Source organism: Agelaius phoeniceus, assembly GCF_051311805.1.
Source record: "Agelaius phoeniceus isolate bAgePho1 chromosome W unlocalized genomic scaffold, bAgePho1.hap1 SUPER_W_unloc_2, whole genome shotgun sequence".
NCBI lineage: Eukaryota > Metazoa > Chordata > Aves > Passeriformes > Icteridae > Agelaius > Agelaius phoeniceus.
In genome coordinates this window covers 8,841,496-8,868,056 of record NW_027509867.1, presented here as the reverse complement: position 1 = coordinate 8,868,056, position 26,561 = coordinate 8,841,496, and the positions used below count along the sequence as shown (strand labels likewise).

General features: G+C 48.4%; 1 protein-coding gene across 1 annotated transcript; it reads right to left on the bottom strand.

Moving 5' to 3' along the window:
* Positions 1-2,760: 2,760 nt before the first annotated feature.
* Positions 2,761-19,468, bottom strand: LOC143692711 (TOG array regulator of axonemal microtubules protein 2-like). The gene is made up of 14 exons (XM_077172953.1): positions 19,336-19,468; positions 18,072-18,233; positions 17,317-17,449; positions 15,551-15,656; positions 14,579-14,814; positions 12,915-13,067; positions 11,603-11,720; positions 10,528-10,631; positions 8,534-8,738; positions 7,141-7,357; positions 5,972-6,058; positions 3,577-3,772; positions 3,360-3,435; positions 2,761-2,889 (listed from the first exon to the last, which is right to left on the bottom strand). The coding sequence occupies exons 1-14, from the start codon at positions 19,466-19,468 to the stop codon at positions 2,761-2,763; spliced, it is 2,055 nt and encodes a 684-aa protein (XP_077029068.1).
* Between the last annotated feature and the right edge of the window lie 7,093 nt (positions 19,469-26,561).

Genomic DNA, 26,561 nt, shown 5'->3' with positions numbered 1-26,561 from the left:
CAAGGAGTTTCCCTCAGAAATACTGGGTTTGTCTTCCTCTGTGCCTTTCCCTCAGCAGCCTTGGGGATGCTCCTATGTGAAGCCATCTGTCTCACACAGTTTGAAACAATTTAAAACAGGATATTGTGCAATAAGTCGTCTCCTCTATAGTGTTCCAACAATCCCTTTCCAGCAATAGAAAATTATTACTAATAGATGAAAGTGGGAAAAACCCCAACAGTTTATTAACAAACAGAATCCCCCCATGACACGTGTTCCAAGAAGGTGCCGGGTTCTCTCTCGGGAAGAACAGGAGCTGTCACGGAGCAGTTCCAGCAGCTGATGGAAGCTCGGTGGCTCGTCCAGCGTCGGCTTTCTCCCGTGGCAGAGCTCCCTGGAACGGTCAGGGCAGGGGAAGCAGCTGGGCTGGAGCCCCTCGCTGTCTTTCCTCCCCGGCGTGGCTCAGCTCACAGACTCTCGGGCTGGGAGCGGGGCCGCTCCGCTTCTGCCGGCACCATGTCCCCGGGCTTGGACAAACAGTTTTCTGCCAGGAGAGCCCTGCACACTGCTCCACAGATCTCTCATAAAGGCCCAAACCAACTCCAAACACGGTCTGCAGCAGCTTTTCACAAAGGGCTGCAGAAATCCAGGACAGCTGCAAGTGAGTGTTGGAAGGCTCTTGTCTTGTTCCTGACAGCAGAATTCTTGATGATCTTGTGCAATTTAATTCAGATGTAACATGAGAGCTGGGGTTTTTTTGTTAAAATATTTCATGATGAGTAACAAGCCTTGGGAGCATGAGGTACAGGACTGACATGCGAAAGCATGAGCATATCCTCCAAAGTGGCCAGTTTAATTGTCCATTTTATTATTCTTCTATTTACTCCACACTAATAAGGAAAACCAAGCTTTGCTTGGAGGCAAAACAGGCATGGGATACACTACAGTCCCTCACAGGCTCACCAGGGCTGGCAGTGACAAAGCAGGCAGTCTGCTTCATTGTGAACCACTACAGAGCCACATCCCAATCTGGTTTAAGTAGCGTGGTATTATTAAGAGCTCCTTTTCTGCATGAGATACACAAAGGAGATCCCAAATGGTTTTCATGCAGGCATGCAGTAAAGAACTGGTCCTGCTATCCTAATGAAGGATGGCTTTGGCAATTACACTCTTCCCATTCATCTTTTGATGCAGACACTTCAGGTTTTCCCCCACACCCCTGCAAGGCTGGCAGTCACTGTTTCCCATTTCCTGTTCTTCTCTAGTGATGGTGCAGTGGCTGCTTTGAAACAAAAAGCCCTGAGATCTGGACAGCTCGAAGGAGCATGAAATGCTAATTAAGTGCTCATATTGGTAATACCCAGGTCTGCACTTCCCAGTCCTCTGAAGCAGCAGCAGCAGGACCATGCATCATTCCTGTTGGTGGATGTTCATGTTTCTGATGTGCAAGAGCAATGGCTTTGAGGAGGGACAAAAATGCCCCTATTCAAGCAGTGGGTGTGCAAGGAAATGTGAAGTTTCACAGCCTTTTCTAGGATATTTCAGAAAGATCTAAGAGAATATTGTGGCATGGAGTAGGTCCCTAATTTTGTCTCCAGAGAAATCCCCAAAGGGCACATTCACTCTGCTGCTGATGGCAACCCCATAAGCTCATGGACCCGTTTTCCCTGCAACGTGCCACCCTGCCTGGGCTTTATTAGGCCAGGACTAGACCCAGAGCAAAGCAAACACATGCAGCCCGGTGACATTGTGTGACATCAGAAGCTGGCAACCGTGAGGACTTTGCTGTCAAAAGAGTACAGTTTGCACTGGGGCCAGAAGTGTTTTTCCCTAAGACAAAGCAAATTGAAATGTGAAGTTTAATACTTCAAATGATTATGAAAGGAAACTGCAGAATAATTTCTGGAAGGGCAGCATTGTCAATGATCATGCAGCCCACCAAGAGCTGGAGCTGAATCCAGAATTGCTTCTTCCAGCTGTGCAGGAATTCATTACACTGGCAAGCACTGGTCCATGGGAACAAATGATCCCCTAGCTCTGGGCTGAATGGCACCCAGGCTGCAGTACAGATTGGAGGAACCCTTGTCACTTGTCATTGGCCTCCCAGTGCACTCATCCTTCTGCAAACAAGGTGCAAACAACACAGCTGGACTGCTGTCCCAGGTAAATATACATACAGGTGACTTTTCTAAAGCAGTGCATCATTTCCCAGTGAAATACATGACCTCTTCTTACCTATGAAATTGTGATTGAAGACACCTGTGAGCCAGATCTGTGGGAGACTGCAAAGGAGCAAAGCTTTGGGATTTGGGCACACTTCTCTTTGTTTCTTTGCTCAGGCCTTTGGTGAGCACAGAACACACCTAGGTAGAAAACCTTTGACTAGACTGGATCTTTTGGATCCATTGTCCCCCAAACAGGTCAATGGTGGCCCCGTTGTAATGCCAAGTAACAAAGAGCAGCACAAATGACACAAAGAAAACATGGCCAAAGAGGAAGAGGAGAGGCCCAATGAGGAAAGGATGTGGTGAGACACTGGCACATTGAGTGAGCTGCACTCCCATAATCTCTAGGCTAGCAGGTCCTGGTATCACGTTCTCCTCTTGGTTTATTTAAGTTTTATTTGTTTATTTACTTTTTTCATCATCAAAAATATATATAGTTAAAAATATGTCAAAAATTTTAAAGATACAATCAAAACACATTAATTCAAAACTACATCTAAAGATCAGAACATATGTACAGCTGTAACTATGAAGCCTAAGGCATCAATCCTATTCTTCAAACACTCTTCATGCAGGCAGCAGCTTCTTCCTGAGCTTGGAGGAAAGAGAGCTCTTCTGGACGGGAGGCGAGGACTTTGTGGGTGAGGGAACATCGGAAGTGTCTGGAGAAAACTTCTCGGTAAGACTGTAACCAGCCAGATCTGCAAAATGGAGACACAAAGTTTAACAGCGGCCACCATGCAATCTAAAGCATCTGAAGCTCCATATTTCATGGGACACATTTCCTGCCAACTTCTAAACAGCTGCACAGGGAAACAAGCTCCTGCTGGCAGACACTTGAGGCAGGCCAGGGCAAAACCCTGAGCCACTTGCCCAGAGCTAGCACAGGCACAGCCTGGCCTCTGGGCTGCCCTGGGACAGCAGGGAGCCCAGAGCCCTGTGCTCTCCAGGAATGGCTCAGCTGCACCTGCACCCTCCTGCTCCTCTGCCTGCCCCACAGCTCAGCAGCCCTGCAGCTCCAGGGGCACTGGCAGCAGCACAGCTCCTTGCAGGGGCACATGCAGGGCACAGCTGTTCCCTGGCAATGTGCACAGCCTCTCTGCGCTGCCACAAGACCCTTCCTCCCAACAGAGATTGGCCCAGCTCCCCCCTCACCTCTGTGTGAGGCTGAGCCATGATTCCCTTCACCTTGTCCTCCACCTGGAGCTGCTCCAGGCCCCCAATGCCATGACTAGGAAGGGCAATGGAGAGAGCGGGGGCAGATGCAAACCCTTCCTTTGGATTTCATCTTTTTTGGCACAGCTAAAAAGGCAAATCCGGAGGTGTCCAACTCAGCGCTTCCTCAGCCTTCTGGAGAACATCTCGCCCTCACCAGCCCAGCATTTTGGAGAGGTTTTCCCGCACGTGTGCAGGCTTGCTGGCAGCACATTTCTTCAGCTGGGTGCCCATCACCTTGTAGAGGGCAGAGGCGAGCTTGGTGGCCACGGTGCGGACACTGGCGCTCCGCACGGGCAGCGCCTTGTTCTCCAGGAAGGACCAGAGCACGGGCAGGGCGTCGCGCTGGACGACTGCAGGGCTCCTGGCATGGACCCACTGCACAAGCACTGCCGGGACAGAGACACAGCTCCTTAGCCACAACCTCAATGCAAACAAGGATCTACCTCTGCTTTTGCTTCTGGCAAGCCTCTCTGGCCAAGATCAGCAAAATGGCACACAGAGCCCCTTGATCCAGAAACGGGCAAAGCAGCTGATCACCCTGGAAACAGAACCACCAACCCCCCAGGACTAATTGCTCCAACCAGAGCCTTGTCCCTGTGGTAGACTTTGCACATTTATTAAATTATTTCACAATCTCTTTCTGCATAAACAATGAATGAAACGTCCAACTGCCTTTTATTTCCATTAAGAACTTGTCTAAATCCACACTGAAGATTTGGAAATGCACCATAGAGAGGAAATGGAGAGATTTCTAATAAAGGGATGATTCCATTTTTGTAACTTTGATGTCAAGTTCCAAATGTCTAATCTGGCTCTTCCCTGTGCTCAGTGGCACACAGCAAAGGGCAGGATTAGAACACACCTCAAAACTCCAGCCCACCAGAGATGGCTGCTCCTTGACAGCTGGATTAGAAACATCAGTGACCAGCTGGTGTCTTTGGCAGAATGCTTTTGGGGCTTCCAAGAAACAGCTGTTTCAAACCTCAGGGTGTCTTAGAGAATTACCCAGATCCCATTGCTGTGGCATTTGAGCATCTCCACATTTTATTGCCACTTTCCCCTCCCAATGTTAATGGCATTTTTTCTTTTAATGTCCACTGAAATAGGGGCATAGAGAAAGAAAAATGCTACACAGGGGACTGAAATGCAACCAAAACACGAATGTTTTCTCATATTGTCTCTGAAATGTGCTCTCTGCCCATTTTTTGAACTGAACTATATCAAACACAGACAAAAATTTACTACCAACAGGCTTCTTGCATGGCAGATTTGGCTGAGACCAAAACCTGAATGGCTCTGGAGACCATTCTTATTTTCTGATCAGACAAAATGTTGTCTAGCAGCCATTTAATATTCTGTGGTGGAAGAGACTTCATTTTCTCTATGCTGTTAATCCACCACCAGTCATCAACATTGAAAGAGTTCCTGCAAGTACCCAAAACCAATTTTGCTAAGCAGGAAAGGGTTATGGTACCCATTTTAAAATGGGAATTAATTTGAGTTTAAATGCAGTTAAAGAAATCGGTGACTACTGAACGTGAGGAACAGCTGTCTGTTCCTACTAAATCTCAGAGACAACATCTGCTCTTTCTAAAGTAATCCTAATTTATGGTTAATTCCTTTATTTGAAAAAGAGATCAAAAGAACTGCTAAACTAAATTCCCTATTGCTGGAGATCTACTTTATTCAAATGCTCTTTAAAGGGCCTTTGACATTCCCAGTCACTGAACATGCCCTTTTGAGATTCCTAATGGAGACACAAAGTGTATTAAACCTTGCATTCAAAGATGTTGGCATAATTAGCAGTGGATTTAGCCCCAGGTAAAGCAAGATGATCAATTCTCCTCTCTACTATATATTGAGATTATCCTTTTTCCATTCCTTGGCTCTTGCTGACATAGCAAGCTCCTCTGAGGAATCAATTATCAGCTGCATTTGTAGCATTTTGGACAGCGCTGGCACAGGCAGACACTGTTTGCACACCCTGAAAGGCTCAGTCCAAGCCACTTTGACAGCACAGGCAGGGAGCCTCAGCCCTCTGCTTCTGTCCCTGTGCCCCAGAGGCTGCCTTGCACTAAACCCCTGCCTCTGATGCCTCTGTTGAGTTTTGACCTGAGCTGTGACCCCCAGGCTCTGCATGGTTCAGCCTCAAAACTTTCCAACAGAAAAACAAGAATTTTGTGAGGACAGAACAAACTGATGCCCTGAAACAGCATTTGTCACCATTTCCCCTCAAAGATCACAGATGTCCCTGAGCTTCCCAGAGAGGAGCCAGCTGGGGTATTTTCAGCCCCTCCCTTTGCTGGAGGTGGTTCTGAGATGCCCCAGTGAGAGCTCAGCCCCGAGGCCGAGCGCTGCCCCCATCTCAGATGCTGCCCAGCTCTGCAGCAGCCAGGGAAATCCTGCCAAATCCACCTGCCTGGGCTATTGGGCAGCAGGGACAAGCTCAGCACCTCCTGATGTGGAGGAGCTGCTCTGCTGTCTGTTCACAGGCATTCCCTGTCAATACTCCCTGGGCAGAGCTCTTGGCTCAGAAGGGGAGGCCATACCTGTGATACACTCAGTGACATCCAGCAGAGCTTGGCCACTCAGGTGATTCCATTGGTAGCTGAACTCTTTCAGCAGTGACACTTGATCTACAAGGGAAACACGTGTTTCTGCTCACTTTTCTCAGGTCATAGGAGAAAGGACAGTGAGGAGGGAAAGGGCAGGGCCAACCCCATTTTATAAAATAAAGTACATTTCTATGGATTTTTGAATCCTTTTCTTCTTTCCTTCCAGCCTGCTTGGCAGGGTTTAAAATTCCAAAAGAAAAGCTCTCCTTTCACATTTGTAAATCCAAACTTGTCTGCTGTAGCAGGAGCTATGTTAAAACATTTCACATCAGGGACCTCAAGAGTTCAGTCACATGGAAGCAGTGAAAAGGTTTTGCATCCCAGAGCAAAAAGGAAGAAGCCCATACTTGGGTCACAGAAAGGCACTGAGTCAGGCAGTTTCTGAGTTCACAGAGCAGCTGGGGAGGAGAAAGTGGAAACTCCTCTTGAAGACCTGCCTCTTCAACACTCCTTTTTTCAGGCATATTCCCCCAGTGAGCATTCTCAGAGCTGACATAAATCTGTGTGGCAGAGGAATTTAGAGCAGCCCTTGCCTATGTAGTTAATTGCTGTGGCCATCTTGCCCCATGCAAAACAACATGTGGAACAAGGCATCATTGACAGCTGGGTTTATACCTGTTTGTTCTAAAGAAATGAACTTGGTGAATCATAAGTTCCCCTTTGAACATGGAAGACAAAGAAGAAAAGTGGAAGATAGGCAGCTGATGCCTCTAATGTAGAGCCTCCCAGGTGGCTGCTCTGCAGAAGCTCTGATGGGCCAGTGTCCCTTCATGCCAACAGCAAAGCTGTTCATTTGGGAAGTCAGACAGGGCCCAAGCACACTCCAAACCCCCTTTGCCTCTGAACTGTAGCAAAGCTGTAGCCCAGGACTTGCTCTTCAGACAAGCAGCACAGAGCCAAGGGCTCCTGGGACTGTTGGGAAATGCTGCTGCACATTCCAGCCTGTTGGGGATGGTGCATAAGGACTGCAGCTGCACAGCTTCTGGTGGGTGTCAGCTGCAGTGTTCCACAGACAAGAGCAGCTGTCAAGGCACTCAGCGCTCTCTTGTGCAGGAGAGACAGAGACGAAGTTGAGGAGAGTCCCTGCCAGGGCTCAGCCTTACCCAAATGAGCAATGGATTCTTCCAGTGCTTTCACAGCTGCCCCACGAACCCTGGGATCCTTTGAGTTCAGGTTCTTTGTTATTCCTTCCACCAAACCAATGATCACTGGGTTCAAGGCATCTTTCAGGACTCCTGTGATTTCAGCCAGCACATCCAGCGCCCTCTGCTTCACTTTCTTGTGGCTGTCAGATATCCTCAAGACAAAATAATCAAAAATCTGTGAAGAGAACAAGCAACGTGAAAGCTGGATTCAAATGTCCTTGTTTGAAGAGTGGCTGTAGCAGTCAGCAATGTCAAAGATGAAAGTGATCCTTTCTGTCAGGTCAGCACTCGCTTGCACAATTTCACTGTTTTCCTGTGGGCCACTCACTGGAATGGTGGCGCAACCTCATGCTGGTTGAAAGATTTTCTTCTGTTTTTAAGAGATTGGGCTGGGGACAGAGTAGCCCCTATGGTATTTCTCTCCATCTCTAAATCATTAAATCAATTCCATTTATTAATGCTAAAGAGTACCTTTGCTTTGAATGGAAGCAGATGTTTACAATGCCTGGTTTTCTATACAGTTGCCTCAAGTACTGAGGGCAGTTATGATTTTGCCAAAACTATGGCTGGAGGAGATCTAAGTTTTATTTTGTTTGTCTCAGAGCCAGTGTCTGGAGAAGTGCAGGGCTCTGGTCAACTCTTCCAGGATCCAGACTATTTCTCTAAGTAACATGTGGACTTCTGAAATGGAATGTGCTGTACAGCTCTCATTAGAGCACGTTCAGTCCCTTGACAGCCACATTATCAGGCACCTTTTCCTGGAAAAAGGGAAAAAGCAGCTACTGGGAGGAGAAGGCAGAGATGAGTCCTTAGCTGTTTCCATCCTTTTCCAAAGAGAAAAAAAGACCCCCCCAAGAAGGGTGAGCACTGTCTTTACCAAGAGGAATAGGAACAAGGATGGAAATGAGTAGCCAGAGTTGTGCCTGTGCAAGACAAGATGGAGTATATAGAAGTGTTGTTTTTGAAAAACCAAATGGGTTTAAACCAACCCAGCCTGATACTTCTCTTCCCTATGCAAACCCATTTTTGGTCTAGAGAACAATTGCCATGCTTTCAGGGGCTGGATTCCCTTCACTTAACCCAACTGGGAGTAGGAGACAGCAGCAGTTACACCAGCAGAAAATTCTGCCATCATCTGATAAACAGCATCAATAGGCACCTGCCAGGCAAATACAGCTGGACTGAAATAACACTTCCTGAAGACTGGACCTGAATTACATTTGTCTGGGTAAGAGGGACCAGCATGTCCCAAACAGCCAGGACAGAGTGCCAAGACACACTGAATTAACTTTGCTGCTACAGGCTTAGGAAAGGAGCTAAAGGAAAGGAGCAGTGAAGATACCCTACGTACTTGGACAATGTTGGTGGAGATGAGCTGGGGGCTGGTTTTGCACAGGTCTTGGAGGAGCTCCACTCCTTCCATCCTTGTCTGAAACCCCTTGGCTTCCAGGAGATGGTAAAGCTTCTGCAGCAGCTCCGTTTCTTCCACAGCTGGAGGTGACATGACCTGGGCTTTTGCACAGTGTAGGAGGTGTCCATCAGAGGGAGATTTCACCCTGGAAAATAAAACCAAATGAGGACCTGTTGGTGATAATTATTGTAGCATGGCATCCCTGTCAAGGAAATAATTAGCATTGACTCCATGATTCCAGAAAGCTGAGGCTGATCAATCACTTTATTACACTATACTATACTATACTATACTATACTATACTATACTATACTATACTATACTATACTATATAGAAACTCATCACCCTTACAGACAGTCAGACACAGACAGACCAGATTAGTCAATTGAATCCAAAACACCATCACCAGTAGCCAATTAGAAATTACCCTTTAGTAAACAAATCTCTATAACACATTCCACATGTTCACAACAACAGGCGCAGCAAGGGCAGATAAGAATTGTTTCTGATTCTTTTCTCTGATCTTCTCACAGCCTTCCCCAGGACAATGCCTGGGAAAGTTGTGCCTTCTGCTCTCTATGGAGAGAGCTGCAGCCACAGACAATACCTTCAGTTAATTGTGAGCAAAACATCTTGAGCAGCTTTCCTATTATGTGATTTCAAGCTGGAAAGTCACGAGGGTCTGAAGAACAATGTGGACCTCATGACAATGATTACCGGAGACAATCTGCAAGTAATGTTCTTGCCAGAGCTCACTGAGGAAAACCAAGGATGAGATGCATCTGATCTATCTTCAGATGGCTGCCAGGGCACACAGGTCACATTGCTTTGTGGAGAAAGAGAGACACTGCTTCCAAGTCTAAATGCCTCCTCATAAGGGACGTGTGTGTCTTACAATAAGGAGACTCATCACTCTGGAGAAGTGTCTCTACACCAGGCATGACAATCTGGAAAAGTAGCTCAGATGCATCTGAACAGATAAACAGGGCTATATTTGAAGGATTCAGAAAATCAGTAAGAGAGATAAAAATGGAAGCCAGACATCCCAGAACTACACTCCACTCACATTTCATTTGCTTCCCTAGAGCCTAGATGCACAGGTTAACAAACCCACTGGGAACAATTCTCCTGGATCAACCTGTCTCTTCCATGAGCACGGGAAGATGCTAGCTGTGCTACTGAGGCATGTGGTCACTTTCCTGCCACTGCTGAGCAGGACAGAGCTAAATTCTGTTATCAGAGGAGAAGAGGTACAAGCAGCTCTGCAACTGCCATGAAAGAGACAGCAAGGAGCAATTCCTGTCTTAAATGCTGATTGCAGCACAGGGGGAAATAAACCAAACATGCTGTCCATCAAGCAAATTACATGAAGGACAGGAATATCAAGACAAAAAGTCCACATTGAGACACCTGTTGACTGAAGTTGTTCAGGAATTGCCTTGCTCCTTACTACTCAAACTTGATACTGTTTGAGTGTAAGAAAACCATGATTCAGCCAGCCCAAACCACATGGATGAGAACTGCATCTTTGTGGAATGGCATCTTGCTTCCAGACTGAGATTTCTCATCAAAACACCCATCTGAAAAAGACTCCACTCAGATGAAAAAAAAGCCCTGGTTGAATTTACTTGTCCCAAGTCAGGCAGCAGAAACTTGGCCCTCTCCCAGCCTCCACAACACTGCCCTTGCCACTGCACTGCATCGTCTGAGCTGCAACCAATGGGTGTCTTTTTGTCTCTCCATTTTTGTGGAAACCCCTCCAGAGAAGTTGTGTTCAGCACAATGCAGAAGTAGATATTTTTTATCCTAGAGCATTTGTAGGGAAAGGAAACAATCTGTGGCACTGGTCATCTCTGCCAGAAAGTTTTTCCTGAGGAAGAGACATGTAAAGCTTGTCATGTGCTTTGTCTCATCTAACAAAAGTGCTCAGTACCATTTGCTAGAAGACAACGTGGCCTGGGGCTTCTTTGAGCCACCGTTCCTCTCCTTCACCGGCTCCTTGACAGATGGGCCTTCACCCTTCTGGTTTGCCATGCCCTACAAAGACATAGAGAAACCCCATCAATCTTTGGAGTATAAAATTGGAAATTCCCTGTTGAAAACACAAATTAGAACCAGGATCACTGCTACCAAGGCTTAGGGAAACATTTCCTAACTTACAGATGGAAACAGACCAGAGATTCAGTGATGCCAACTCTTTGTTTTCAGTAGGTAGCCCAAGGCAGGTTATGGGTGCTACCAGACTGAGCAGCAATATAAAATCCCAAATTCCTTAGTCTTGAGCATAAATGGGAATAATGCAAACTGGCAGGCAATGAGTGTTTGTGAAGGAAGCAGCAGAACAAACTGGACTCTTTGGGGGTTGGCCCATTGTGTTGGAAGTCGATTTGGTTCAACACTCATTCTCCCTGTGCCTGCACAAAGGCAGGCTCCCTTCTATAATGTTGATAGAAAAATAAAATCCCCCCCCCCCCCCCCCAAGCAAACAAAGGATTTTCCACTGGATGCTGCTGAATTCACCAAGCTTCTTCCAGCTCCACAGGGCTTGACAGCAGGGCAGCATTCCCAAAAGACAGACAGTAATTGAAGTAACTAGGATTGACTTGGACATCTTTTGTGTATTTGCAAATTTTCTTGGTACTACTATTTCCAGTGTCCTTTGCAAAGACTCTGTTATGTTCAGAAGCACAATTCTCACTTAATTCCTTTACAGGGGCAGAGTAGGGAGAGCATGGTGGAGGCTTACGCTTAAATGTAAACCTATTTTCTCCTCTTTCCCTTTCCTCTTTGTGACCGATATTGAAAATATTCAAACCCCACTTTTTCCCTAATAATATCAATTCCTTTGTGATCTGCAGATGAACAGGCTGAGGATTAACAGCTCATTCCCAGGAGCAAAATGATTCAGCAGAAGAGGAATGAGCTAAAGACAGATTGGGTATGTTTGATCTCATATTAGCAGTGGCAATACTTGCACAAAGGAGACATTTCTCCTGCCAAGCACTTACTTCCTTCTTGATTCTTGTCAGAATATCTTCCAGGTCACGGGTGGAAAGAGATTGTTCCAAAAGCTTTTTAAATTGTTGATGATTGAGCAACATCTTCACCATCTCCTGTCCATAATGCCTAAGGAAGGAAGGAAGGACAGAAGAAAGGAAGGAAGGAGGCAAAAAGGAAGGCAGGAAGGCATGAAGGAAGAAAGGAAACAAAAGAAAAGTGAACAAACACAGGAAGAGTGTTAACAGAAAAGGCTGATACCTTAAACTCATCAGGTGCAATCCTTGCACAAGAAGGCATTTCCTGCTCAGCAAAGAGGGAGATTTACCTCACTTGACACTGCACAGTGCTGTCAGCTGAACACAAGAGGCAAGAGGAAAATGTGGGGCAACAGAAAAATACCATTTCACTCTGAAACTGTGGGTGTGCTTCTGTGGCATCAAAGGATCTCAGGGAACAAGCAAAACACATCTGCTTTGTTGTCAGAGCCTATTAGCAGTGTCTTGCTGCCATTGCACAATAATTTGACTTTCTTTAACTGGCAGGGAAGCCAGAACAAAACACCTCATGCATCCTATTGAGTATTCTATACTATGTGTTTGCACAGGGGCAGCTAGTTGCTCTGGTGTTCTTGGCAGCTATTCATGGGAATTTCATCATCAAAGGAAGGGGATTTTGGTGGTTTGGGTTGATTTTGCCACAGTTTTCTTCAAGAAGAAATGTGGAGTTCACTGAGCCACAGATAACAGCATTCTAGAAATCTGCAGAACAGGTTTAGAAAGACTGAATATGTTGGCTGAAGACCTCTGAAATATTTCTAGGAAAGTCTGAAGTTAATGAGAAATGGATGTTTGGGATCCTTCAGTGATGAACATTAGCCAACACTTTGGCTTTGTGTTGTGCACCTAAGGCCAAACAAAACTGTTGGACTGGCTGATCTGAGCTCTTTTGATCTCAGTAAAGAATCCTTCAAGCCACAGGAAAAAGTTGGCAATGCTCCTTTTTGCTGGCCAACCTCAGGTTTCCCAGTACAGCCATTTGCCCAGGCAACACAGAGCAGTGGTCACAGTGCCAAGGCTGACAGAGCTCAAGAAGTGTTTGGACAATGCTCTCAAGCACATGGAGTGACTCTTGGGGTCACTGCACATGGCCAGGGGATGGACTCCATGACCCTGATGGGTCCCTTCCAACTCAGCATATTCCATGATTCACACCATGAGGTAACTTCATATTCCCTTTAGTTTCCACTCTTTTGTGGTTTCACCTTTATAGCCAGACACAAAACGGTTTTCCTGTTTTAGGAGGTGAAATGAAGATCATTACCTTGTGTCCTTGTGACAGTCCTGAGCAAGCTTCCCTGCCACGTGTGCCAGCCTCTCAGCCCTGGCTGTGCCTGCGAGCTTGGTGGCTCCAATTCTCTCCATCAGGGACAGGAGGAGTTCGGCCGCACGCTTCCGCACCGGGGCATGGCGGCTGCTGGGGAGGAGAGAGCAAACCCTGGGTCACAGGGACCAGGAGCAGCAGCAGCACAGGCCTTGGCCAGAGCCTGCTCCCTGCCCGTGCTGGGGGAAGGAGCCTGGGCTCTCCCTGCACCTTCAGACACCTGCAGAAGGTTCTGTCCTCAGGTAAACACAAAGTTAGCATGGTACACAAGGCCTGCCTGCATGGAAGAGGGAGGAATTCAGCCTCCCTGCACGGTCTGATACTCAATTTCTTTCTCAGTATTTATTCTGAGAAAGATTAAAGAAATAGGTGACATATGAATAATTTAGAAATTAAGGACAATTGATGCTGACCCATCAGAGGGCACCCAGTACACAGAGCTGCAGCAGGATTGAGGCTCTTTCCACCCATTTATCCCCAAATCTGCAGAACTTTGGAAAACAACAAATGCAGGGAAAACACATTGTGGGCCATGAAGTTGCAGAATATCCAGCAATACAGCCTGTTTCTTCTGTGAGGCTTGGCAATGGATCCATCTGAATGTTTTTCCCTATTCCAAAGCTGGGGAAAGGGTGGCAGGCAGTTTAGCCAGGTTGTCCTGTTCTAGAGAGTGTCTCTTGGGAACTATCACCAACATTTAAGGCAGCATTTGCTTCAACTGTCCCATGGCACTCGGCCTGTGAAGGTGCCTTTAGAGTGATTCATCATCTCAAGGCTAACACGAAACATCAGTTTGAATAGAAAGTAGAGCTCTAAGGCCAGGACAGTCATACAAGACTCCTTTGGCAGGAGCTGCCCCTGCTGTGCAGGCTGTGCCACACCCAGCAGATTGTCCCCCATGTGCTCCATGCCCCAGCAAGGACCCTCCTCATTTCTCAAGTTAATGGCATCATGAGGATAGGTGGTTTTCCCCAGGGCCTCTGTGGTTAGTGCTGTGAAATACCAAACACTGCTCACAGCTGCAATTGCAATTGTCCCTCTTCCCACAAAAGCACAAGGCTCTATCCTTGGCCCTTGCAGGCACTTTCCCTTCCCCACCAGTCACCATATCTAGGAAAATCTGACGGACTGGGAGAACTCCAGGAAGCAGCAGGAAGCTGAGTCAGAGGAGCTTTAGTTTGGATATCAGGAAAAAGGGTTTTTCACCCAGAGGGTGGCTGGGCACTGGAACAGGCTCCCCAGGGCAGTGGTCACAGTGGTGACAGGGTTGAAGAAGCATTTGGACAACAATCTCAGGCACTTGGTGTGACCCTTGGGCTGTTCTGTGCAAGGCCAGGAGCTGGACTTGATGGTCCTGATGGGCCCCTTCCGACTCCCCATATTCTACAGTTCTGTGATTCTGAGAACTAATAATAGGCTGCAGGAGGGCAGAAATAGGTGACAGGAGGAAAGAAGTGAGGGTGGTCGGAGAATCAAGTCACTGAGTCCACAGAAGATGCAGGATACAGGACCCTTCCCTCCCACCATTCCCATTCTCTGTCTCATCCCTTCTCCCTCCCACACACACGAAGGTGAAGAACATCACTAAAAGAAGAAGAACCTACTTGACTCCCATGTCCATGAGAGCAGCCATTGCTCGTGCAGGAGTCGCATTCTCCACCATGATCCCCAGGGTCTGACTGGCTGCTTTCTGAACAAATTCTGGCGAGTTGGACACCATCTGGAGAAGGACCCGAGCAACCTCATCCACCTCAGAGTCCATGTCCTTCTTCAAGGTCACAAAGAGCTCTCCCAGAGTGACAATGGCAGAGTAGGACACCTTGGAACGGAGGTTGGTCACCTGGGGAAGTCATGAGGGGAAGTATAAGAATCACCTTGAAAAGAAAACCAGTTGCCTTCAACAGAAGTCCCAGGAAATGACAACACATCCCACTGTGTCCAGAGGAACATACAAGTACAAGAAGAGCAGGAGAGCACAAGCACAGAAAGGCACTTACTCTGGCACCAATTTCTGGCCTCAGACCTGCTTACTGCAGGCCTAAAAAAAATTTGACCAAAGTGTTCTACTTAACCCTTCTAAAATGTCCACAGCTTTGATTTTAGGCCCTTTTACTAGAAAATTAAAGCAAGAGCTGCTTTCAGATCATAAAGGCACAAGTCATAAAGATTAAAGAGTCAGGTGCTCCTGTTCAAAAAAGCAACACCAGCAGCTGAAGCACTCAGCCAGGAAACAGAAAACACAGGCTCTGGTCTACAGAATAATTTGCAGTGTTGAATTACAGTTTGGGCAGAGATTGGGACTCTGGAAAATAATGTTATTAGTGTCTCAGTTTCTGCCTTTGCACATTGCATTATAAAGGCACCACAATCAAAGATGAGTGTCAGATACCTGACCTGCCAGTAGATACAGCTGCATGTACCCACGGATCCTACAGATAGCTGACAGACATTAGAAATATCAGGTCTAAAACCAGAAATGAAGGCAGACCTTGAGCACACATGGAGATGAGCAAGCACATACCTACTCTACACACCATGTATGAAGTATGGAGGACAATTCAGAACAATGTTCTCACCTCGCTGGTAAGTGCCAAGCAAACCTCACGAAGTCTACAAAGCAGGACCTCTGAATGGGACCCAGCCAGGTGTTTGATGGTGAAGAGTCCCTTCTCCTTCAGCTCCCTGAAAGGCAGAAGATTGATTTTTCTCTCCACCAAGGCAGCACCCTCTGAAATGACCAGGCTGGCAGCTCAGTTGAACAATGGGAGGTGCTTTTCAAGGAGTGCTTATTGAAATCCTGGAACGTGTTGCCCCAGGATGCTGTGGCTGTCAAAAGCATTCACAAACCCAAGAGGCAAAGAGAGGGGTTTCAGAGTGGCCATTTAAGAAGACAGCCTTTCTGAAATCTCTGGCACATGAGGCCCCTCTGTCACTGCTTCCTAGAAGCTGTGAGACCAGGTCATGCTGCTGTTTCTTGTCACCTCCCTGTACCTGTCCCTGAGGCACAGTGCCACCGGGCTGTTATTGGGGTATTTTCCTTCTTTGTCAGCCCCAGCAGGCATTCAGCAGGGAGAGTCTGCACTGCCACTCTGGAGCTGAGTTTCCACTCTACAATCTCAGCCTCTCTGTCACCCCCTCCACTCCACCTCACACATTCCCCAAAAAAGCAGCAGGATGACCCAGGAGATTCCACCCCTGGGCAAACTCTGGCTTTTCCCAAAACCCCCTACCTAAAACAACCCCCACAACAGCAACAAGTTATTTAAAAGGTGCAAACAACTCTGTCTCTGAGCACTTGCTTTGTGCAAGCCCTCAGCTACAGGAAGGTCTGTGAGGCATCAGGGCTGCAGCCCAGGGCTGGTGACCGATCCCACAGGCACCCCTGAGTGCCATCTGGACCCCCCACACCTGCAGAAGCTCTCTGCACCTCACAGGGCACCAAAGAGAAATGGGGAAGAGAAAGCAGAAGTGAAAGGGCAAAGCAAAGGTGATTCCACAAGGAGATGCATCATGGCAGATTTTTCATGCTTATCCCGGTGTGAATGGAGTCCTTACCCCTGTGTGAATGAAGCATCCACCAGGGAGTGATAAAAAAAGACATCAAAAAGAAAACCAGTATCAGCTAAAATTTGTAGGGTTATCACCTCTGGGCCTCCTTCTGCCTGTGTATAATTTTGGGACACATTGGGAGTATTGGCAAAACATCTCAGGTCCATATGAAGCAGTGAGAGGTAAAAAGTTGAATTCCAAAAGTGCAAGATTCCTAGAGGGTTTTCTTTCTTTTTCCTTCTCTTTTGCCATGAGCCCTTCAGGAGTAATGGCAGGCTGAGGGACTTGAAAGCACAACTCAGTCCATTTCTCAGAAAAAGGAACTCCCTGGAGCTGCTTCTTGGACTCCCATGCAGGAGGTCACTGGGAGACCCTGTCACCTGCCATTGCTGTCAGCAGTGGGAGCAGAGAGGAATCTTACTCAGTCCCACTGGGCCAGTGGCCCAAGGCACCCAAATCTCTACACTCAAAACTTCTGCCATCCTGCTTCTGCCTTCAGCCAGCAAATCATCTCCTTCCAGAGCTTTCTCTCTTCCCTCAAGGTTTCCTTTGCAGCTCCATGGAGCAGCAGGCAAAGCGAGGAAACAGCACGGGCCTGCTGCAGCTGCAGCACTGCTGCAGAGCAAGGCCAAGAAAAGGCTGCTCTCCAATCTTCATCCTCTCCCTGCTCTGCAGGGGTTTCACCAGTGCCCTTTGGCCCTCTGGGCTCTCGGGGCTCCGAGGCACGAGCAAGACACGCTTCTGACTGACCTTAACGCCGAGAGGGACACAGAGGGAACGGGGCCTTTCTTACCAGTCATCGCTGCCCAGCAAGGAGAGTGCCTCCTGCAAGGACTGCTGTGGGTCTGAAGAGGCTCTGTCCTTCTGCCCACGCCCACGGAGCGGCTCCTCTCGGCGCTTGGCACCAGGGGCCGTCTGCGAGGTCACTGTGAGGAGAGGGTCGGCCATGGGCACTGCAGCCCCGGGCAAGGCCCCGCCATGGAGCGGCCTCAGCCCCATCTCCCAGCCAGGGCTCCGTGTGCTACAAACTGGCGCTGGCTCAGAGGCTTCCCTGCTGTCTGGCTCCTGGGGCTCCTTGCTTGCTCCCAGCCTCCCCCAGCTGGGCCCAGCTCCAGGCTGAAGCTGACAATTGCCCCCGCAGCGCCAGCTCCCAAGTGCCACAGGTGCCCAGACGGTGAGTGAACAACTGATCGTGGTGGTTCTTGTAGGAGCACAGTGAGCACAGCCTGGCAGACTGCCCTGCAGCTCATCCCTGCAGTCCCAGCTGCCTCCTGGCACCAGTGCTGTAGTTTGGACTCTCAGGATGGGCAAAAGCCAGAGATTAGGCCTTTACAACTACTTTATTCAGCTCAACTTTCCAATGGATCTCTAAGAACCAACTGCTCCAGTACTTCCAAGCTAGAGTAACTCAAAAGTAGATTTGCTGTTCACTCTCAGGACAGACTATGGAGCCAAGATCCCAGCAGTGCTGGCTGAGGCAGGAGGCAGTTTGTGCTCCTTGTGCAAGGACAAACCCGTGTGGAAAAAGCTGCCACGGAGCAGGCTTACCTGAGGAGCTGTGCGGGAAGCTGCCATCCCCATGGATGATGGGTGTATTGGGCAGTAAGGGAACATTGTCCTGCTTCCTCACGACCTCCTTCTTCAAGGCACCACCAGGGTGTGTTCTCTGCACTCTAGAAGCTGTGCCATCAACAGGTGGTAGGCTAAAGGCTGCAGGGACCAAAGAGGAGCTTGTAAGGGGAGAGTGCTGGACAGGGCGATGATGGAAAGGGCCAGAAAACTTGCTGGAGCTGCGTAACATCTCTTTGTTATCCCAAAGAACTTCAAGTATAACAATGAAATACCACTTTATACCAAGTATAACACTAACATGGGACAATGAGCACAGAGTCCTAGAAGATTTTGGGTTGGAAGGCACCTTTAAGCACTATCTAGTCCAACCCCTGTGAGCAGGGACATCTTCATCCTGAGCTGGTTCCTCAGAGCCCCATGTAAGTTTTCCTTGAACACCTTCAAGGATGGGACAACAACAGCTTCTCTGGGAAAACCCTTCCAGCTTTTCATTCCCTTCATTATAAAAAAAATTCTCCCTTATGTCTAATCAAAATCTACCCTATTCTAGCTTAAAGCCAAACTGCAGTGATGCTTTCCCTAAGAAACAAGGAAACCCAGCATTGCTTTGCCTTTGTTCTCCTGTTGCAGAGGCTGGCAGGGGCAACTGCCAAAGCAAAGTGCAGATAACCTTGGGTGATGGCCTCGGGCTGAGCGCTGCCTCCTCAGGGCCCCGCTGCCGCCCTCGGGCAGCGCTCACAGCCCTGCAGGCAGAGCCCCTCAGCCGGGATTCAGTCGGGAACGCTGCTGCCTCCTGGGGCTACAGCAGAAGCCCTGGCTGGGGCTTCAGCACAGCTCTACAGCACCAGCTCCTCAGCAGGGAGTGGCAGGAGATGGAACTCTGGTGTCTTCATTACAAGGAGCTGAATTTTGTTTCTTCCAGGCTGCACCCCAGTTGAAAAGCATTCTTTTGGACTCCCCTTCCCTGGAGGCTGCTCTCCAGGAGAGAGTCTGAAGCCCCAGTGTACTTTGCAAGACAGTTTTCTCTACTCTAAAAGACTTCAGAGGTCAAGGGAGGAAGCTGATATTCTGTTACTGACTCAGTGAGGCCATGGGCAAGACACTTCATGCCTCTGTATTTTCCTTTGAGAAACAGAATTAAATCCCAAGCAAGCTTCCACTCAGATGCAAGCAGAACAGCTCCCCAGTCTGATTGCAACACTGATTGCAAAGGACCACCACAAGTGTAGCCACCACTTACTTGCTTCAGCTGCATCCCCAGGCTCGACTGTCTCAGGAATAGGCTGCAAGGATGTTTTCCTTTGTCTCCTATTCTTCATCTCTCTCTCGAAAAGCTCTGCGTCCTTCTGCTCCAAGTTCTTTTGAGCCAACATGCACAAAGCAGCACGGATCTGCAGCAATGGAAATACATCATAGACTGCAAGCAGAGACACACAAACCACACACAACATCTCATCAGGAGCAGAGTCCACACAGTGCCATAGGCTTCAATGCAGCTCCATCCACATTCCAATAGTTTCAGAGGAATGTCTCCTGTCCTCACCTTGGCAATTACACACAGTGAGGGGGAACACTTCAGTGCCACAACCTTCCACTGCTGCAGCTGCAACCTATGTCAGGAAGCCCTGCTTGAAGCATCAAAGTCATAGGAGTGCTCCAAGAGGAAGAGCTGACATGGCCAGTGAGCAGGCAGTTCAGTTCCTACAGGCCATGGCAGGAGAATAAAAACCATGTGCAATACCCACCAAGGAGGGCTAATGAGCTGTTGCTTAACACTCATGGCCAGGAATTGCAGCTGTTTCTCACTTCCTGGCTTCTGAACAACTCAGTTCTGAAGGGCTCTGAAGGACTTGGTCTCTCAGACCAGGAGACCAAAAGGAGAATTCATGTGAAAACAAGTTGCAGAAACACTGATGATAATGAGCAGAAAACTTGAGAATGAGAGGGCTGTGAGATACAGCCACAAAGGTAACCAGGAAAAATCAACCTCTCCCATTTTCTTTTGCAGCCTTGCTTAAACCCAACATTAGAATCTTTGCTTCTCTGCTTTCGAGGGTGCACTTTGCCCACGTGCACTGATGTGTAGCTTGCTCTGCCATTCAGAACTTCTCTAAAACAGCCTTTGCACATAAAGAATGCTTCTGGCATGACCTTAGCACCATCTCCAAACCAGGGACCTTGGCACCACTGGAAATAGCCAAGCAATGGTTCTGTAGCTGTCCAATATATTCCCAAGGAAATCCCCATCCCCCAAGAGTGGCAGATGATGATTTTCAGTGACATTTTGGGCCAAGCACTAAACAGCCACTGGAAAGGAAGTCTGCTCACCCCTGTCCTTATCCCTTACCTTTCCAAAGCCATCCCTCAGCTCTCTGTCCCTCGTTAGACCAGGACTGGTGGGATGATCTGTCTCCTTGGCCTGGCTCAGTGGGCGGCCTGGGAATGGAAGCAAAGCTTTGTGTAAATCTCTAGCAGACTTCAAGCCCCCAAAAATGCAATGCTGGGCAACAGGCAAGACAGGTTCCAGAGTGCAGAGCTCTCAAGACACAGAGATTGTGACTGAGAGCAGCAAGGTACAATGCCTGGACCCTCTCCCAAGGGAAGGGCTACTGGCAGCAGACATGACATGGCTCTGTTGGCCAGCAGACTGAAACCTGCTGCATGATGAAGGCCTCAGCCCCTGCAGGCTGGAGAGCCTCTGTGTCTGACAGAGAAGGGCAGAGACAGAGATTGCTCTTGACAGAGATTCTTTTCTGCCATTTTTCACGCTGATTTTAGTAAACATCATCTTTCCGGTTCCTGAAAGAAGCCCCAGGTTCTAATACCTTGATGCACTTAGATCAACATTGTCTTCTTTTTGTTGGAATATTTTAGAAGACATTCAAAGAAAATCTGAGCATTGCAGGAATATTACCCAAATGTGAACTGTGTTCTTGACACTAGATATTTCATTTTCCCCAAGGAATTTCATTCTAAACTGTATGAGCTTGGGCCACTTTTAGACCAGCCTGACTAAAGGCTGATTTTCTGTCACAGACATCTTTTATGAAAAAGCCTTTCCTTAGGATTTTTCCTCCTGAGAAGCTGAGAGGCCTCAGGAACAAAATGTAAACAATGGTTATCTGCTGCTGTGGAATGCAACAGGTGGATCTGTGATTGGTCCATGTTGGTTGTTTCTAATTAATGGCCAATCACAGTCAGCTGGCTCGGACACAGAGGAAATCCTTCTGAGGAAATCGTTTCTTCTATTCTTTTAGTATAGTTTTTCTTCTATTCTTTTAGTATAGTTTTAATGTAATATATATCATGAAATAACAAATCAAGCCTTCTGAAATATGAAGTCAAATCCTCGTCTCTTCCCTCAACCTGAGTCCCCTGTGAACACTGTCATAATTTTCTAGTTGCAATTCTATACAACAGCTTCACAGAGGATAAATTAAGTGGCAACGCAGTAGAAAAAAAGCATTGTCTTAAATCAGGACTTTTTGCCCCTGCAGAATGGTCAGCATAACAAAAAAAAAGGAGACTTAGATAGCAGCTCTTTAAAAGGAGGGCCTTGGAAGGTAAAAGCATTTGGGATATTGGCAGGGAAACTACAGATCCCAAGGTAACCTCCTTGGGACCACTGCTGTCAGTCAGGCCAGCAAAATGGACACACAAAATATAACAGAGGCGACGATGCAATCTAAAGCATCTGAAGCTCCATATTTCATGGGACACATTTCCTGCAAACTTCTAAACAGCTGCACAGGGAAACATGCTCCTGCTGGCAGACACTTGAGGCAGGCCAGGGCAAAACCCTGAGCCACTTGCCCAGAGCTAGCACAGGCACAGCCTGGCCTCTGGGCTGCCCTGGGACAGCAGGGAGCCCAGAGCCCTGTGCTCTCCAGGAGTGGCTCAGCTGCACCTGCACCCTCCTGCTCCTCTGCCTGCCCCACAGCTCAGCAGCCCTGCAGCTCCAGGGGCACTGGCAGCAGCACAGCTCCTTGCAGGGGCACATGCAGGGCACAGCTGTTCCCTGGCAATGTGCACAGCCTCTCTGTGCTGCCACAGGACCCTTCCTGCTGCCAGCAAGCAGCCCAGCTCCCCCCTCCCCTCTGCCCTTGTCCTCCCTGGCAATGCCCCTGGGGCCTGCGCGGCTCCGCGGCCTCTGCCGGGGCTCCTGGGCCCAGGCCCCTGAGCCGCCCCGGAGCCCCAACCTCCATTCCCAAGGCCGGGCTGCGGCACAGGAGGCTCCAAGCCCAACAGGTCAGCCAGTTCCCTTGGGAACAGACCCATCCCAGCTCCTATCTTGCACCAAGAGCTCTTTCCCTTCTTCCTCTGGGTGTTTGCTGTAGGCTCAGAAGAAGCTGACATTCAGGTACAAGAGAAGAAGTGAGTTAATTGAATTCATGCCTTTACAATCAACCCATCTAATGGGTGAGGAATTCAAAGCATATTTTAGTTACTGAAAAGATTGCTTGTTTTTTTTATTTTTCATGAAATGAGCATCAGTTTAAGTTCTCTGAACAATATGGAGCTGGCAAGCCAAGAGAGAAGGGCTCTACTAGTTCATGTGGTGCCCATTGCCTCCCCACTACTGCAGGACCCCTTTCCTTCCAAACAGTTGGAAATTCACTGTGCTCTCTAGAATCTAACACTGGCAAGGAAGTAATTGTTTTCAAAAGTAATTTTCAAGGCCTTTGTTTCTGTAGGTCCCACTGAATTCCAGGTCAGGTTTTGCATTTCTGGGATTTTATATTACTCTTTACAACAAAAGAAGTGCTGGGACACAAACAATGGCACCACGTTTTAGATGCAAAAGAAGCTTTGCTTTCTCCATTAGATGTGCCCAGTATTCTGTGAGCCTGGCTTTGTAGGGAACAAAGTGTTCATCCCAAAGTTCCATTTTTGCTCTACTTACTTGTTCCAGGGGTTTATTATCCCCTGCTGTCTTTTCAGCAGAGACACTCAAACACAACATAAACATGACCTGCCTCAAAACATTTCTGATCTTGGCTAATACTGTCAACTCAAAATATTCCTAATGGAAATAGCAGAGGGTAGGTCATTTTGAAATACTCTCCAACAGAGCAGTTAGAATTAAGAGAACTAGTTCTTTACATGGCTACACAGAGAATAAAATCATATGGCAGCCAAGGAGGATGAGTGTCTTAAACCTGGATTCCTTCACCCTGACCACTGCTGTGGTCAGTAATAAAAGTGAGACAAGTAAGGATTAATGAGATAGGTCATTTCTAGTCCAGAATTGATCCAGCAAAAATGTCACCTTACTTAGTGAGCATTAAGCATTCCAGCTGCATATCAGCAAGTAAGGAGTCATTCCAAAGGGACCACAGCCAGGATTTGGCAGAACTAACCCTGATCCCCAAAGGAACCAGGGGATCTGATCCCTTTTTCTGCATCAGCAGAATTATTTCTCCAAGTCTCATCTCTCCTATCATTACACACCCAGAGATGACACAGGAACAACAACAGTGTCATTGGGGCTTTCAACTTGAAAGCATTGCCTGACCCAGATGCACCAGGGACTGCATTTTGTCTGGCATAATTCCACTTGTCAGGGATCAGGCAAGGCAGGGACAGGGACAAGGCAGAAGGCATCTCCTGCCCCAGCCTCAGCCTGCAACACTGACACAGGCAGAGAGAGCTGGGCAAGAGATTTGTCACTGTGAACCTGCCATGGGTGGCTGTGGGCTTGTGCTGTCACAGCATGACAAACTCACACCCTGCCTAGGCTGCATCCATTTGGAAGCCACCTTCTCCTTCATTGGAAAATTCAACAGGACTTTCTATCATAGGAAATTTCCAGATTTCTGCCAGTGCAAAACCAGGCAATGTCCATGAATCCTCTTCAGATCTCAAAGGGTTTGGCTCAGAAACTGCTCCAAGGAAAGGTTTTCTTCTTCAAAAGCAGGAGGAAGGAGTGGGAACATCTCTCATTTCATGATAAATGCCTTCTTTACCCTAATTGTGACACTAGAAAGGCTGCAGGAGATAAAAGGCATGTGCAGGATGGAAAGGAATGTTTCCTTGCCCTGCACTGCATCTCCAGGGCCCCAAGGCACCACTCCACCTGCCACTCAACACTTCAAACTGGAGGAATTTTCACTGCACCACTGGAGCACAGCCCCAGGGACTGGGCTCTGGGAGAGTCCAGTGAGCCCATCAAGGAATTGAAATGAATTTAAAGAAATTTTTAAAACAATGGGTTTTAACCAGGCTTTCCAAATATCACCTCTGAGTCAAGACTACAATGGTCATTTTAGGACAGACATGCCCTGTACCCACCTGCATGTTCAAAGTTCTCTTTGTTTATGCTGCTGGGTCTTGGCCTGGAGAAAATGGAGGACAAAAGAACATGTGAGGAGGTAGAAAGAGAAGGGAGGGAATGGGTGTACCATGAAAGGAGGCAAACCTTCTTAGCATGGTCACTCTGATGAAGGAGGAAATGCAACTCATAAACCAACAGGATGCAAAGCTGATTCATTGTCCTTAAGCTTTCAGATGCTGGAGTCACACAGAGTTGACCAAGTTCTGTGTGAAACAATAGCCAAGTCCAGCAGAGGACCCATCAGGAGGTTCTTTGAAGCCCTGCCTCCTCTTCCCCACCACCACCTCTGCTCTTGGGACATTGCTGTTGCCTTTGACATTGTGCTGGATCATCATAGATGGGCATAATGGTGAATACACAGAGGCTTACCTAAATACATGGGACACCTGACTGGGCAAAATAACCACACGAGATGGGAAGAGAGAGCTGAACAGCACACTGCAGCAGCAGACACCTTGGCTCACCTCATCTCCTGGGACTCCTGGAATTCCAGCTGGGGAGAGCTTGGCAGAGACCCTGCAGTGCTGCCCACAGGGGGACTCATTGCCTTGCCTATGGGGGGGATCAAAGGTGGTGCCAGTGACCCCTTCTTCATATCCCCACCAATGGAATAGAGCAAGGAAGCCTGGAAAGAGTAGAATACATTGCTCAGATCAAGCATCCAGACTTGCCCCCATTCATGCTTCAAGACATTTAGCCATGCATTTAACTGGGACCTGGCAGGAAAAGCCAAACTGATGAAGCAGCTTGGCCCAGGATGAGGAAGGGTGACCTAGTAAAGGGAGGAGGTGAGGGTCAGCCCATGTCACACATTTGCCAATTCTCCCCTTCTGCTCAGGTTTCTCCAAGTGTGGCTGCATTCCCAGCTGGCATTCACATGTTTGACATCAAGATGTTCTGAGGTGCCCCTGCCTCCACTGCCCTTTTGGATGGCATGGCAGTGGCTTTAGATCACTGTTCTCTCCCTGCCCCTGAGGTGTCTCACAGACAGTGCTCATCTCCAGCCACGTCCCCACAAAGCCATTCTGCAGGATGCCAAAACCTGCTTTTCTCAAGCCCCTCATTTCTCCTGCTGCTGCCCTTCCCTCCTGCACTTCCCCAGCAGCCTTGGAGCCCAGATGCTGCTGAGCTCTGGGGATGCTGGCTGCTCTCCAGCTCCCACACATCCATCATCTCAGGCTCCCTGGCACTGAGGAAGTTCAGCAGAGCTCCCTGCCCTGCTGCTCTCTGCAAGCTCTCTGCCTGCCCACATTGCTCCAGGGCCCCCATGCCATGGCCAGGAATGGGGCTGGGGGCAGCAGGGGCAGGTGCACACCCTTCCTTCATATCCCATCATTTCTGGCCCAGCTAAAGAGCCAAACCAGGACCTGTTCAAACTTCAGTGAGAGGGTCAGTTCCTGTCAGGGAAAAGGTCTCAGAGCTCTGCCCACAGCACATCACCTGAACATTTACTACACTGCACTTACTTTGGTCTCCTTACCTTACATCCTTTTCCCTCTGAAATCAGCTCCTGTTTTTTTACCCTGGACCCATCCCAGCTGGTGCCATTTTCCCCATTCTCCTGCTCTCCGCTGCATGTTGGGCCTGGCTTTGTAGAAGGAGAGCTCTTCTGGATGGGAGGCAACGGCTTGGAGGGAAGGAGCATGGAGGGACTTGCCAGGGAAAACCTCTTGGCAAGAGGGCAGCCAGTCAGGCCTGCAAAGTGGAGACACAAAATAGAACAGCGGCCACCATGCAAACCTAAAGCATCTGAAGCTCCATATTTCATGGGACACATTTCCTGCAAACTTCTAAACAGCTGCACAGGGAAACATGCTCCTGCTGGCAGACACTTGAGGCAGGCAGGGCAAAACCCTGAGCCACTTGCCCAGAGCTAGCACAGGCACAGCCTGGCCTCTGGGCTGCCCTGGGACAGCAGGGAGCCCAGAGCCCTGTGCTCTCCAGGAATGGCTCAGCTGCACCTGCACCCTCCTGCTCCTCTGCCTGCCCCACAGCTCAGCAGCCCTGCAGCTCCAGGGGCACTGGCAGCAGCACAGCTCCTTGCAGGGGCACATGCAGGGCACAGCTGTTCCCTGGCAATGTGCACAGCCTCTCTGCGCTGCCACAAGACCCTTCCTCCCAACAGAGAGTGG